Here is a 12,456-nt window from a genome sequence, read left to right on the forward strand (position 1 = left end):
AACTATCTCAATAAGATTAATTTTCAGATCACAGCATGTGTAAGCCTGTTTATTGGTCCAATGAGGGTTTCCAATAATACAGGTGAAGGTCTCTGCGTGTTACTGTCTTCCCTTTTACGCAACACAACAAGATTAAATGGAACACATTTTTTCTCATATGTATTGACTCGTTATTTCATCTGACTCCATAAATGAAAAAGGGTTTTAATGATATCTGGGTATCATTAAAAGTGAGCGAATGTCTGATTATTCTTTTGAAACTCTTTAATTATGTTTTACCCGTTCAGATTAGGAAACTATGCCGCTTAGAGGTCCTCACATCTACTGCGGGTCTCACGATCACAATCTCGTCAGTTTCGTCACTAAACAGAGGTTTTGGCTAATATCTCAGACGGTCGGATTCACCCAAAACACAATCAGAGATACTTTTATTTTAGTCCCCTTGAATTGCATACACTTGAACTTAATTTAATAGTTATACTTTAGTAGAGGTTTTGGCCCTATTATAGGTATGAGTCGACCAACGATACTTTCCTCATAATAGTTTAGACTGGCCAAGCCCGTGATCTCTCACGTACACTTATCTAAAGTTACATTAAATTAAGACAGAGGTAAAATAGACGTACCCAAATTTAGGCTGGTCAGGCAGCGCGTTAGCTACCCCTAAACGGAATGCCCCGTCTCTACAAAGCAAGTACACTTGAACTAGTGACAAAGTATTAGCCGTCGCCAATCTGACGCAGAATTGCGGGAGCATACGAATCCGATAATCTCCTTGGGAGAACAAACTCAAGAGTCAATCAGAGTAAAATCAAACGTTTACAATTTATTTACCAGGTAATGAAGCAATAATTCAAAATCCAATTCATGAGAATAAAATCATCAGTTGATCATATCATAACAGAAATCAAGGAATTTGTAGAAAGTATTACCTGGCAATCAGAATTACACACAGCGATTGTGTGGGCAGTCAACCTACAGACTCCTCGAACCTTTTGCCCATTTTCCTTATAAACCCAGATAATTCAATTTGCTTACCAAATGGTAGTGTCTGCCATTATAATTAGATTTGGTCCCCTAGTGAGGGGCTCACAACTGTGAGATCAGAATGGAGGATCTGGGGGAGGGAACACCTTAGAGGGATACACTACTTCTCATATTTTGTAACTTCTTTTAGCTTTCTATTATGGTTGGGAGAATGAGACCATTTTACCAGGCGCACTGAGATACTTTAAATGATACCAAACATGCATAGTCACTTATTTTGTACACATTTAACATTTCATGGGTTTTCAGTGAGTTTCAGGTGAGCAGGAGAAGGGGGGGATTGTTCAAGTGAGGTGTGAGGTGTGAGTTGCACTGTGTGCTGCGTCTCGGATTCTGCTGTTATATCATTATGCAAGGGAGGGTTCAAATGTTAATTCTCAGGAGCCTTTTGTTTCCACCAGGGGTGGCCCAGACTTTTCGGCACCCGCCTTACAGTTCCCCCATTTGGCACCGTGGGCCACTCATAGGGTTTCCTGCGGTGTCACTTCAGTCTTTGTAAGGTGGGCAGCTGTAGGGGGCTGAGAGTTAAGATCGTGTTGGTGGATGCTTTGACTGATCTGATGAGGTGTCTGAAGTAACAACATTGGAGTAGCGTGAAGGAGAATATGAGTGCGCTTCCAACCGCACAACCTCGAAGTACCCAGTCCCACCAGGTGTATGCCGTCTGTGCCGATCGAGTAGATGAGCTAGACAGGATCTGTGCAGTCTTTCGCGCCAAGTTTGTCTCTACTTGCGCTTGAGAGAGGTGGTACTCTGTTTGGAGGATGACGTTCTGTACCAAGTCCATTGTGTCGACCAAAGCTTGTGTTCCGTGTTCATAAAAGGTGTCGTCCCACCATGGGGAGACCTCGGCGTCCTTTGGCATCCTTCCGAGGATGTCGATTTGACCCATAGAAAAATCCTCTGTCACTTCCAAGCAAAAGGAGTGATTAGCAGGACAGGTCAGTCCTCCATATGTGAACGAATTCATCTCACTGATGACGCACCACTGTGTATGAGACACTTGAACAGCATTTGAATGGCCATGCAAAGATTCAACATTTATGAGTTTGCTATCATTGGAAGAGAAAGGCTGCAAGGTGTTACATGTACAAACAACGTAATTGTGAGTTTCATGGCAACAAGTGCGGCTGGTAAATAAGGTCTCAGTACCCTTCAAAGTCATATATCCAGTGAGGTGATCCCATTTAATTACCTGATCTTTAACTACCACGCCAATGGACCGAATAGTAGTGGAATTTGGATAAACTTGATCTGGGTGGATTAAAGGAAAAGTGGCAAAAAACCCAATACAACCAATACATTCGTTTCCTGTATACATCATAACTGTGGATAACAGTTCTGAATACTTAATATTTTTCATTTTTTCTGAAGAGAACCATCTATGCAAGTCTAAAACCTCAATTAAATCATTCAAAACATGTCTAGGGGTCTTGTGAAGACGAAGGTCTAAAATTTCCTGTCTTGTTGCAGTGAACAAATCTTGTGCATATGATCTGCAGGCTAAGTCACGTTCGATGGTACGGGTCTGATTGAACAATGTGTGGCTGATCGTTAGAAGCGCCTGCGCCTCGGAACGAACTGCTTTGATAATGTTATCATTGCTATTGGTGATGTGTTGAAAACCAGTGGCCATCTGATCTGTCAACCATGTGGAGAATTGGGATTGTTTGCTTATTTTATAGGTGTTGGCTGCTGAATTAATTGATCCAAACAAGCCGGCTATACTGCTGAGTAGGTCTCGCTTTGAGCGAGTAGGTGGAATTTGGACAGCAAGTCTGTCTTTGTAATCAGAAATTAAATCATCGATTCGTGACTGTAGCCATTCATATGACTCATCATTAATATTACAATGTTTTGTGTAGGCAGAGAATATGTTGGAAATGTTGTATGTTACATGTGTCATTATCAAATTTACATCATGTAATAAAGTCTTGTTGATGTTTCCTCTAATCAGTCCACCAGGTGGAATTGAGTGCAATTCCGGACACTTTTTGGGTTTAGTGTATCCACAGGTGGTCAAATTAAAACAATAAGTAATAGTCCATGTACAGTTGTGGGGATTGGTGAAATTGTCTATGCTATGTGAACATTTTCCGACACAATATGTTCCTTCCTTCCGGTTGGTCCACACAAAAGTTTTTGGTTTTGGCTCGTTAGGTGTGTACGATGTGAGATTATACATTAATTCTGTGAATCTTATATGGGTGTCATTATGTGTTTCAGTATGTGTGCACCTATATGTTGCAGGTTCCAAATTTTTTACATAATAGCACAATTTTGGATCTATGCCATTGTTGTTGTTTTCGTGTAGAGTGTGCATGTTGCCTATTGTGTCGCCTGTATCTATCTTAAGTTGATACCAGGCAGTGAGATTGTGCATGAATTTTGGTGCTTGAGTGTATCCCGAAATGTTCTCTGAAGGTGGGTGGGTGCTACCTGAACTACAGCAAATTTGTGGTGTGCAATTTGGATCCGGTACTATACCGGGAGGCCATGTAGCTGTCTCTTTAGGTGCGACTGTGATTTTTGGTGTGGATGGCCCCTGGGAGAATTTCCACACCCACCTCCCACATTTCAGGTTGTGTGTGAGTGAAACCCTTTGGCCCAGTCTGATGCACGTGGACCCGGACACTTTCCTTTCATCCGGCCTCCATGGGATCGCTGCAGTCGACCTGGAAGGCAGGAAGAGAAGACAGTGACAGTTAGTTATTTATTCTGCAAACTTTTAAATGATTTGCACTGAGACATGTGATACCATCGCAGTTTCCCTTTTACGGTTGTGGCCACACAGCTGTTGCATACAGCTTTTATTTCATATGGCCCATGCCATCGGGGTGTGAATGCACCTTGCTTCACAAAAACGCGTATCATTACCATGTCTCCTTCTGAGAATTTTACCTCAGAGTTTGGGTTGAATTGTGTATCATTTATTAAGTCTGATTGCTGTTGTTTCAGAGCAGCATGTGCATGTAGCACTTCCAGTCTGTCTCGTAATTGCTTTAATACAGATTGTTGAGTTGCAATCACGAGAGGCCCCAGGTCTGCTGGGGTAATTTCTGGGTCGACGGGCAGCTTCATGACTCTCCCAGTCATGAGTTCAAATGGACTGATACCTGTGGCTTTTGAAGGAGTTGCCCGCAATACTGTTAGGACCGTGGGTAGGGCATCAATCCATTGGTTTTTATGTTGTGCAACCTGTTTCGAGATGCTTTCTTTTATGGTGCGATTAACGCGTTTCACCATCCCGGAGCTCTGCGGCCTGTATGAAACGTGAAATCTTTGTTTGATGTTTAGCATCTGGCATATATGTTTCATTATCTGACCTGTGAAGTGTGTGCCCTGATCAGATTCAATTTGGATTGGTGCTCCCCAGAGTGGGAGGATTTGGTTCGCTATCACACGTGCCACTGTGTTTGCATTGTTATTGCGAGTAGGAATCGCTTCGACCCATTTGGAGAATTTGTCAATTATCACAAGGCAATAACGATATCCCCCTTTGGCACTGGGTAGTGGACCTATAAAATCCAATTGGAGCGACTCCCAAGGTCCTTTGGGTGGCTCTGGTCTGCACAGTTTTGTACGGCCAGTCCTACCTTGATTAATGGTAGCACATACGATGCATGTGTCACACCATCTTTGAATGTCTGATGCCATCTGTGGCCACCAAAAGTTCTTTTGTATAAGCTGTTGTGTTTTGGGGGCTGATACATGTGCATAATCGTGGTACAACTTTATCACTGGTTTCTGCAGGGCTTCTGGGACGATGTATTTGTCGTCTCTTAAAATCATGCCTTCAGTGACCTTGACTAATTGGTCCTGCTGCAGGTGCGGTGTCAGCTCCCCATCAGAACTCCACAGTTCTTGTTGGTACTGTTTCAAGTCAATAGGAACAGTCTGAATCGCACTCACAGCAGGAACAATCAGTCTGTCAGGCTTCCATTCATCTCCCTTTTGTGCTGCTAATTTAGCTAATTGATCTGCGATGTTGTTGTTTTGTTCGTTTTCATTTGGATTTTTGTTAATGTGTGCGCGCACTTTGACGACGGAGAGTGTGGAATCACGTTTTTTAATCTCCTGCCAAATCGAAGTTATGATGTTAAAATGTTTTATCGGCGTTCCGGCAGATGTGAGGAATTTTCTCAACTGCCACTGTGCCATAAAATCATGGACTGCACCAAAAGCGTATCGACTATCAGTGTATACACACAGCGGCTCGTGATGTGATCTGATTGCTTCGAGTAATGCAATAAGTTCAGCTTCTTGCGCAGATGTGTTTTCGGATAGTTTGATTAGCAATTGGTTAGTGCCGGAATTGGGAGAGTGAGGAGTCCACACCGCACATCCTGTGTGGAATTTGCCATCATGCCAATATCGGGAACCATCAATGTACACCAGTGTCTGATTTGGAAGTTCTTGATCATGAACTGGGCTCTGTGCTTCCGGTTTGGTTTGGCATGTGTGTGGGTGGCCCTCTACATCTCCCAATAAATGAGGTAATATTCGGTCGTTAACAGTTGTGATGTCACGTGCCTGTATGTCTGCTAGCCATCTTGCTAACCTTTGCGACGACACACCTTTTATTCAGCCCTGCAACAGCATTTGTACTGGCGTGTGCACTGTATGCACAAGGATAGGTTGAAAACCTACAACCGGTTCAGTTGTTGTCAACATCCAGTGAACCGCCAGCACGTGCTGAGTGCATGGGTCGAAACCCTGTTCGACCGTGGATTTCTTTCGGCTGTAATAGGCGATCGGACGCAATTTTCCTGCATGGTCTTGAGCTAAAACGCCACTTAGTGTGTTTTCATTCACATCCACTTGTAAGTGAAAGGATTTTTTGGGGTTCGGCAGACCGAGCGCGGGAGCACAGCATAAGTTTTCTTTTAGACTCGTAAAGGCTTTTTCGTGTTCCTCTGACCATTCAAGGACGTCAGAGGGCTTTGATTTTCCTTTTAAGAGAGAATATAATGGCGTGACGATGTTTGCGAAGTCTGGAATGAAGTCTCTTAAGTAGTTTGCTGTTCCTAGCACTTTCTGCAACGCGTTCAGCGTGTGTGGTCGGGGAAGTTCAGCAATGCATTTTCGCCTATCATCTGTTAATGCTCGGTGGCTTTGCGTTATTGTGTAACCCAGGTACTGGACCTCGCTTTGTGCGATTTGAGCTTTTTCTTTGTTTAATTTGAAGCCAGCTTTGCCGAGTGTTAACAATACTTCATCAACGAGTAACAAATGATCATCAATTGATCCCTCGGTCGCGATAAGTATATCGTCAACGTAATGAATCACGTTTCCGGTCCCTGTCAGTGGATTGAGCGCGTCTTCTAATGCCCTGTGAAAAATCGCAGGACTGTTATGGAGACCTTGTGGCATACGTTCCCACGTGTACTGTATTTGATTCACAGTGAAGGCCAATTTCCACTGATCAGCGCGTTTGATTGGGATGGACCAGAAACCGTTCTTTACGTCGAGCACTGTAAACCAAGACGCTTGTGTTGAAATCTGTGATAATAATGTCGACGGATTTGCCACTATAGGTGTAGCCTTGGGCAAAACTTTGTTGAGACGCTGATAATCAATGCAAAGACGCCATTTACCGTTCGATTTTGGTACTGGTAAACACGGAGAGTTCGTGGTTGAACTACATCGACGGACTATTCCTCTGATTTCAAGTTGTTGTACTATTTCATGAACAGCCGACTCGGCCTCTGGTTTGATGCGGTATTGTTTTTGTGGGGGAGGGGGCTCCCCCTCAATGCACACAACAAAGTCAATGAGACCGCAGTCATGTTCATGTGTAGCCCAAATGCAATCATGTTTGTTTACCATCTGTTGAATGGGATCTGGGGTGGATATGGACATAATGTTCGTTCTGTTTTTTGGTGGGCACTGTTTTACTGCTTTGTCTGTTTTCAATTCAATTTGTTTTTCAAAGCAGTGAATTACAAAGCCATACTTTCGCATAATGTCCATTCCCAGCACAGTCCCTTCACTGTTATTAGGTAAATACCAGAGGGGTTCTTTCAATACGGTCACGCCTAAATCGAGTTCAATTGGCTGTGTTTTTGTCGCAATCATTGACGTGTCGCCGATGCCTGTGACCTGAATAGTTTCGTTGGCTAAAGGTAGGGGAATGTCTGTACAGGAGCAAGATGCGCCAGAATCAATAAGTACGTTAGCTAACCGGCCTCCTAAATTAGCCCTTATTTTTATTCGGTTTCCACTCTTAATTATGCTCCCTACGGCGATGGAGGCCACGTACCCCTATTGGTTATGATGTTTTTCAGTCGTTCCGCTCGCGCTGTGGGCGTCGCCATTTTGACTTTTTCGTTTTTTAAACTCCGTGATGAAATTCGCGAATTGTTTGTACAGGTCCGAGTCGTCACTAGAGGGCGTTTTTTGGCAAAGTTTTGCTTGTTCTTTTAAATCTCTTTCTCTTTTTTGGCAATCTTTCATTAAATGGTTAAACTTTTGGCAATAGTGGCATTGCATTTTGCTTGGAGATCTTTGGTTAAATTTGCCTGGGCTGTTCCCTTCTGTTAACCATTGTGCGGACGCAACGCTACGGGGTTTTGATCTCCATCTGCTTTCTATCCTAGTACCCCAGTCTACTATTGCTCTGAACGTGTTTTCGGCCGGGTCGACGCCATTTGACAGAGCCTTTTGAACTGGAATGCCAGCATTGTTCTTAACAAGTTGTAGTAACACGTCATGGTTGCGCTCTACATTCTCTATGCCTGAGTGTTCTCTGTATGTTACCCATAACCGTTCAGCGTATGTTTCAAACGACTCATTACTCGCTTGTTTGATTTCTAATATTTTGTTCCAGTCTGCATGCGTCGGTCCCCTCATGTCTAACAGTGCCTGTTTAAGACGCTCGTAGATTATTTCGTCGGTTTCATGAACGTTTCGGTTCATTATGTTGCCAGATTTCATATCTGCGGTGAGTTTCGGTCTAAGCTCCTCAGGGATAGTGAGGAGAGCTATTTGCCATACATCTCGAATTTCTAATTTGTAAACAGTGGCCTGTAACATTAATGCTTCCCAGTAGGGTTGAAACGGCCCTTTTCTCGGCATAACTCCTACGACTTGTTTATGTCTAGAACATTCTTCGCATGTTAATGGGCGGCTGATTTTTGTGATTTCATCATCCGCATTCGTCATAGTTTTAATCACAGCCATTTTAACTGATTTCTTTGGCAAGTCATTCGATTTTGTTCGAGTCTTTACTGGGCTTCGCAGGTTTCGCTCTTCGGGCCACAAGCTCACGAGAGCTCGGTTACGAGGTTCTCTCCGTGGCCTGTATCCTAATGCGGCGTCATCATCATCGTCACTAATGTTATCATTTATAGTCTCTAGATCAGAGGTTTCATCCAGTGCTGCTTGTTTAACTGCGGCTACTGGAAACCCTGATTTATCACAGCAATCTTCGAGAGCAGATATGTAATTACTGCCGGTTTGAAGTTTTCTTTGAATTTGATCAATTTTCGTGGCCATTTCCTCGCGCTGTCTAGCCCACCCTTGTTGCTCGTACGCGAACGCTTCGACTTGTTTTCTTAACTTTTGCAATTCGTCAGATCGCAATCTTTCTATTTCTTGGATATTTGCTATCGTTCGTTCCTTCTCGGTTATGGTCTCGAGGTCGTTACGACGAAGCAAATACACAATAGCAGCCGGAATTTTCTTGTATTTTGATTTGGATGTTAGTTTCGCACCCTCGGCAGAATACCAGGATATTATTTCGTTGTTGTTCCACTTTAAGTTTAATCCCTTGTCGCTTAATCGAACAAGGAGCTTTTGCAATTGCACGCCTAAAATCTCCATTATCTCCTCATCTACGCTGCTGCTGTTCTTTCCCTGAAAAGACATGTTTCCCGTCTAATTCTTCCCCACCGGATTTTTCGGTTCCGGTCTCAACAGAGGGTATTCCGACCCGTACTAAAAATGTGTCTATATGTGAAGTGCAAACAATCTCTCCCTCAACGCTTCTAAAAGGCAAATTAGATTGACTTACCACAGCAGCTGGAGATGGATGAGAAGGAGCTCAAACCTCATGTTCCGGGCAGAGTTCAAGTTGAATGTCGCGCCAGAAAGACGTTGCTCGTCTGGTTTCGAGATCACGTCGAGGTCACCACTTTGTAAGCCTGTTTATTGGTCCAATGAGGGTTTCCAATAATACAGGTGAAGGTCTCTGCGTGTTACTGTCTTCCCTTTTACGCAACACAACAAGATTAAATGGAACACATTTTTTCTCATATGTATTGACTCGTTATTTCATCTGACTCCATAAATGAAAAAGGGTTTTAATGATATCTGGGTATCATTAAAAGTGAGCGAATGTCTGATTATTCTTTTGAAACTCTTTAATTATGTTTTACCCGTTCAGATTAGGAAACTATGCCGCTTAGAGGTCCTCACATCTACTGCGGGTCTCACGATCACAATCTCGTCAGTTTCGTCACTAAACAGAGGTTTTGGCTAATATCTCAGACGGTCGGATTCACCCAAAACACAATCAGAGATACTTTTATTTTAGTCCCCTTGAATTGCATACACTTGAACTTAATTTAATAGTTATACTTTAGTAGAGGTTTTGGCCCTATTATAGGTATGAGTCGACCAACGATACTTTCCTCATAATAGTTTAGACTGGCCAAGCCCGTGATCTCTCACGTACACTTATCTAAAGTTACATTAAATTAAGACAGAGGTAAAATAGACGTACCCAAATTTAGGCTGGTCAGGCAGCGCGTTAGCTACCCCTAAACGGAATGCCCCGTCTCTACAAAGCAAGTACACTTGAACTAGTGACAAAGTATTAGCCGTCGCCAATCTGACGCAGAATTGCGGGAGCATACGAATCCGATAATCTCCTTGGGAGAACAAACTCAAGAGTCAATCAGAGTAAAATCAAACGTTTACAATTTATTTACCAGGTAATGAAGCAATAATTCAAAATCCAATTCATGAGAATAAAATCATCAGTTGATCATATCATAACAGAAATCAAGGAATTTGTAGAAAGTATTACCTGGCAATCAGAATTACACACAGCGATTGTGTGGGCAGTCAACCTACAGACTCCTCGAACCTTTTGCCCATTTTCCTTATAAACCCAGATAATTCAATTTGCTTACCAAATGGTAGTGTCTGCCATTATAATTAGATTTGGTCCCCTAGTGAGGGGCTCACAACTGTGAGATCAGAATGGAGGATCTGGGGGAGGGAACACCTTAGAGGGATACACTACTTCTCATATTTTGTAACTTCTTTTAGCTTTCTATTATGGTTGGGAGAATGAGACCATTTTACCAGGCGCACTGAGATACTTTAAATGATACCAAACATGCATAGTTACTTATTTTGTACACATTTAACATTTCATGGGTTTTCAGTGAGTTTCAGGTGAGCAGGAGAAGGGGGGGATTGTTCAAGTGAGGTGTGAGGTGTGAGTTGCACTGTGTGCTGCGTCTCGGATTCTGCTGTTATATCATTATGCAAGGGAGGGTTCAAATGTTAATTCTCAGGAGCCTTTTGTTTCCACCAGGGGTGGCCCAGACTTTTCGGCACCCGCCTTACACATGATTATGCCAGAACATAACCAACACTATCAGATCACACTTTTTTTTGTTCATCTGACTGTTATAAATAAATAATAGCAGACAAACAAATTTAAAGTGAATGTATAAAGGTTAAGAGCCCAACTAAAGCAAACACTTATCGCCATAACGGTTACTTACAATTTGAGATCTTCTCCTTCAGTGATTATGCTTGTTAACATCAGGTGTCTTCAATAATGCTCAAACATCACTAAATTAATCACTTAATTATCTAATTAACTTTAATACTCTTGAGTGTTAATTTAACACTGGAGTTTGTGCTGTAGAGTAAATGCCGCTCCATATGAAAGCAGGTGATGGTGATTTACTACTAATCAAGGAACCAGCTTTACTGACGAGATGCGCATAACAATGTGATGCGATATATCGCCCAGCCCTAGTCTATATGATCCTGTCAAGACATTTTCTGTATAATGACATCATAAAATGTATCACAGCACTGCAGTATTGTACATAGCAGTTTTGTCATGCATAATTAATAACTACTATTGAATAACTTTATTAGATAATATACTTCAGATGGTATTAATGAAGCAGGACACAACAATAACTAATCATTGTTATGATCATCTTGTCAGAGTTTCACTTTGACCCTTTCCACTTAAAATCTGCAACATACACAAACAGTTGAAGTAGCCAGAGAAACATTAATGAATGCTGCATGTTTCTTAATTTAACTGACGGTAACTGTGTAGTTGCTGATGCAGTGATGTATATAGTCAAAGCAAATCATGCATGTAATTAACTGCATGTTTTTCAGTAAATAAATCAGAAAATAAATGTGAAATAACTGTTTTAACTGTGTTTCTGTTAAAAAAGATTAATGAAGATTTCTGTAAAAGTATTTTGCACTTATTTGAATTAGGATATTTTACATTAATTTTATGGTTTTTGTATGGCAGTCGTTGCTGACAGTCATTTGACTGTTTTTTAATGGGATTTTTTTACAATGAAGGTGTTTGATCGTAATAATTCAGGAAATAGCTGTAAAATAACAGTGTTTTTCTGTAAAAAATGTAAGGACAATTTCTGTAAAAGTTTTTTGCATTTCATTTAAATTACGATATTTTATTTTATTTTTACGGTTTTTGTTTGGCAGCCGTAGCTGCCAGTCATTGACCAATTTTTTACGTTTTTTTTTTTTTTTACAGTGCACGCGTGATGTCTGTGAGCGGTCTGTCAGAAACATGGCGAAAGAAAATGTTGCTGCGTCCCAATTTGCATACTTATACTACGACCTAAAAGTATGTACTCTTTTTGTGAAGAAAAAGTACATACTTTTGAGTGTGTAGCAAAAGAGTAGGCAAGCTTTGGGACATACTACTTCGTCATCTTTAACGGACAGCTCTGTCGCATGCATCACCGTAAACTGCCCTGTCAATCATCTCGTCACAGTTAAAATCCTCCATTCAATCTAATATAATTTCTTACCGTTTCGGAGAGAAATGTTGTAGCTCGTTCATCTGCAAGTCGTGGGTCTTTCATGCGGAGACTCTCACTCTCCTCATGTGTTTGCAATTTAAATGTAATGCTGCATTTAAAATTTAATGGCTATAAACGTATCTTTATAAAAGTTCACAATGCTGCTGCAGATGCAATATAATGTAGCCAACACTGAATAAATAAATTTTCGTCAGGTTATACTGATAATTAATCACTTAAACCCCTTTATCTAAACGTCTCTACACAACCGCTGGACTCGCGCGCGTCCTCCATGTCTGTAGATTTATAACACTTTTCACTCGTGTTTGTAGTTCTAACCGAATCCTCGTCCAACGCGCGATGGGTT

The 12,456-nt window shown here is 41.7% G+C and overlaps 1 protein-coding gene across 1 annotated transcript; it reads right to left on the minus strand.

Moving 5' to 3' along the window:
* Nucleotides 1–1,528: 1,528 nt before the first annotated feature.
* Nucleotides 1,529–9,102, minus strand: LOC143738562 (uncharacterized). The gene is made up of 2 exons (XM_077230561.1): nucleotides 9,062–9,102; nucleotides 1,529–3,722 (listed from the first exon to the last, which is right to left on the minus strand). Exons 1-2 carry the CDS (start codon nucleotides 9,100–9,102, stop codon nucleotides 1,529–1,531), a joined length of 2,235 nt encoding a protein of 744 aa, XP_077086676.1.
* Between the last annotated feature and the right edge of the window lie 3,354 nt (nucleotides 9,103–12,456).

The sequence above is a fragment of the Siphateles boraxobius genome, unplaced genomic scaffold (assembly GCF_051911475.1).
Source record: "Siphateles boraxobius isolate OS27281-9 unplaced genomic scaffold, OSU_SipBor_1 15, whole genome shotgun sequence".
In the NCBI taxonomy this organism is placed as follows: Eukaryota; Metazoa; Chordata; class Actinopteri; order Cypriniformes; family Leuciscidae; genus Siphateles; species Siphateles boraxobius.

What these genes read in the sequence shown, in the direction of transcription:
- LOC143738562 (XM_077230561.1), bottom strand. Translation starts at nt 9,102, where the DNA reads ATGAGGTTTGAGCTCCTTCTCATCCATCTCCAGCTGCTGTG. An exon ending in ATCCATCTCCAGCTGCTGTG is followed by an intron (nt 3,723 to 9,061) that starts GTAAGTCAATCT and finishes CCTGCCTTCCAG; the next exon opens with GTCGACTGCAGCGATCCCAT.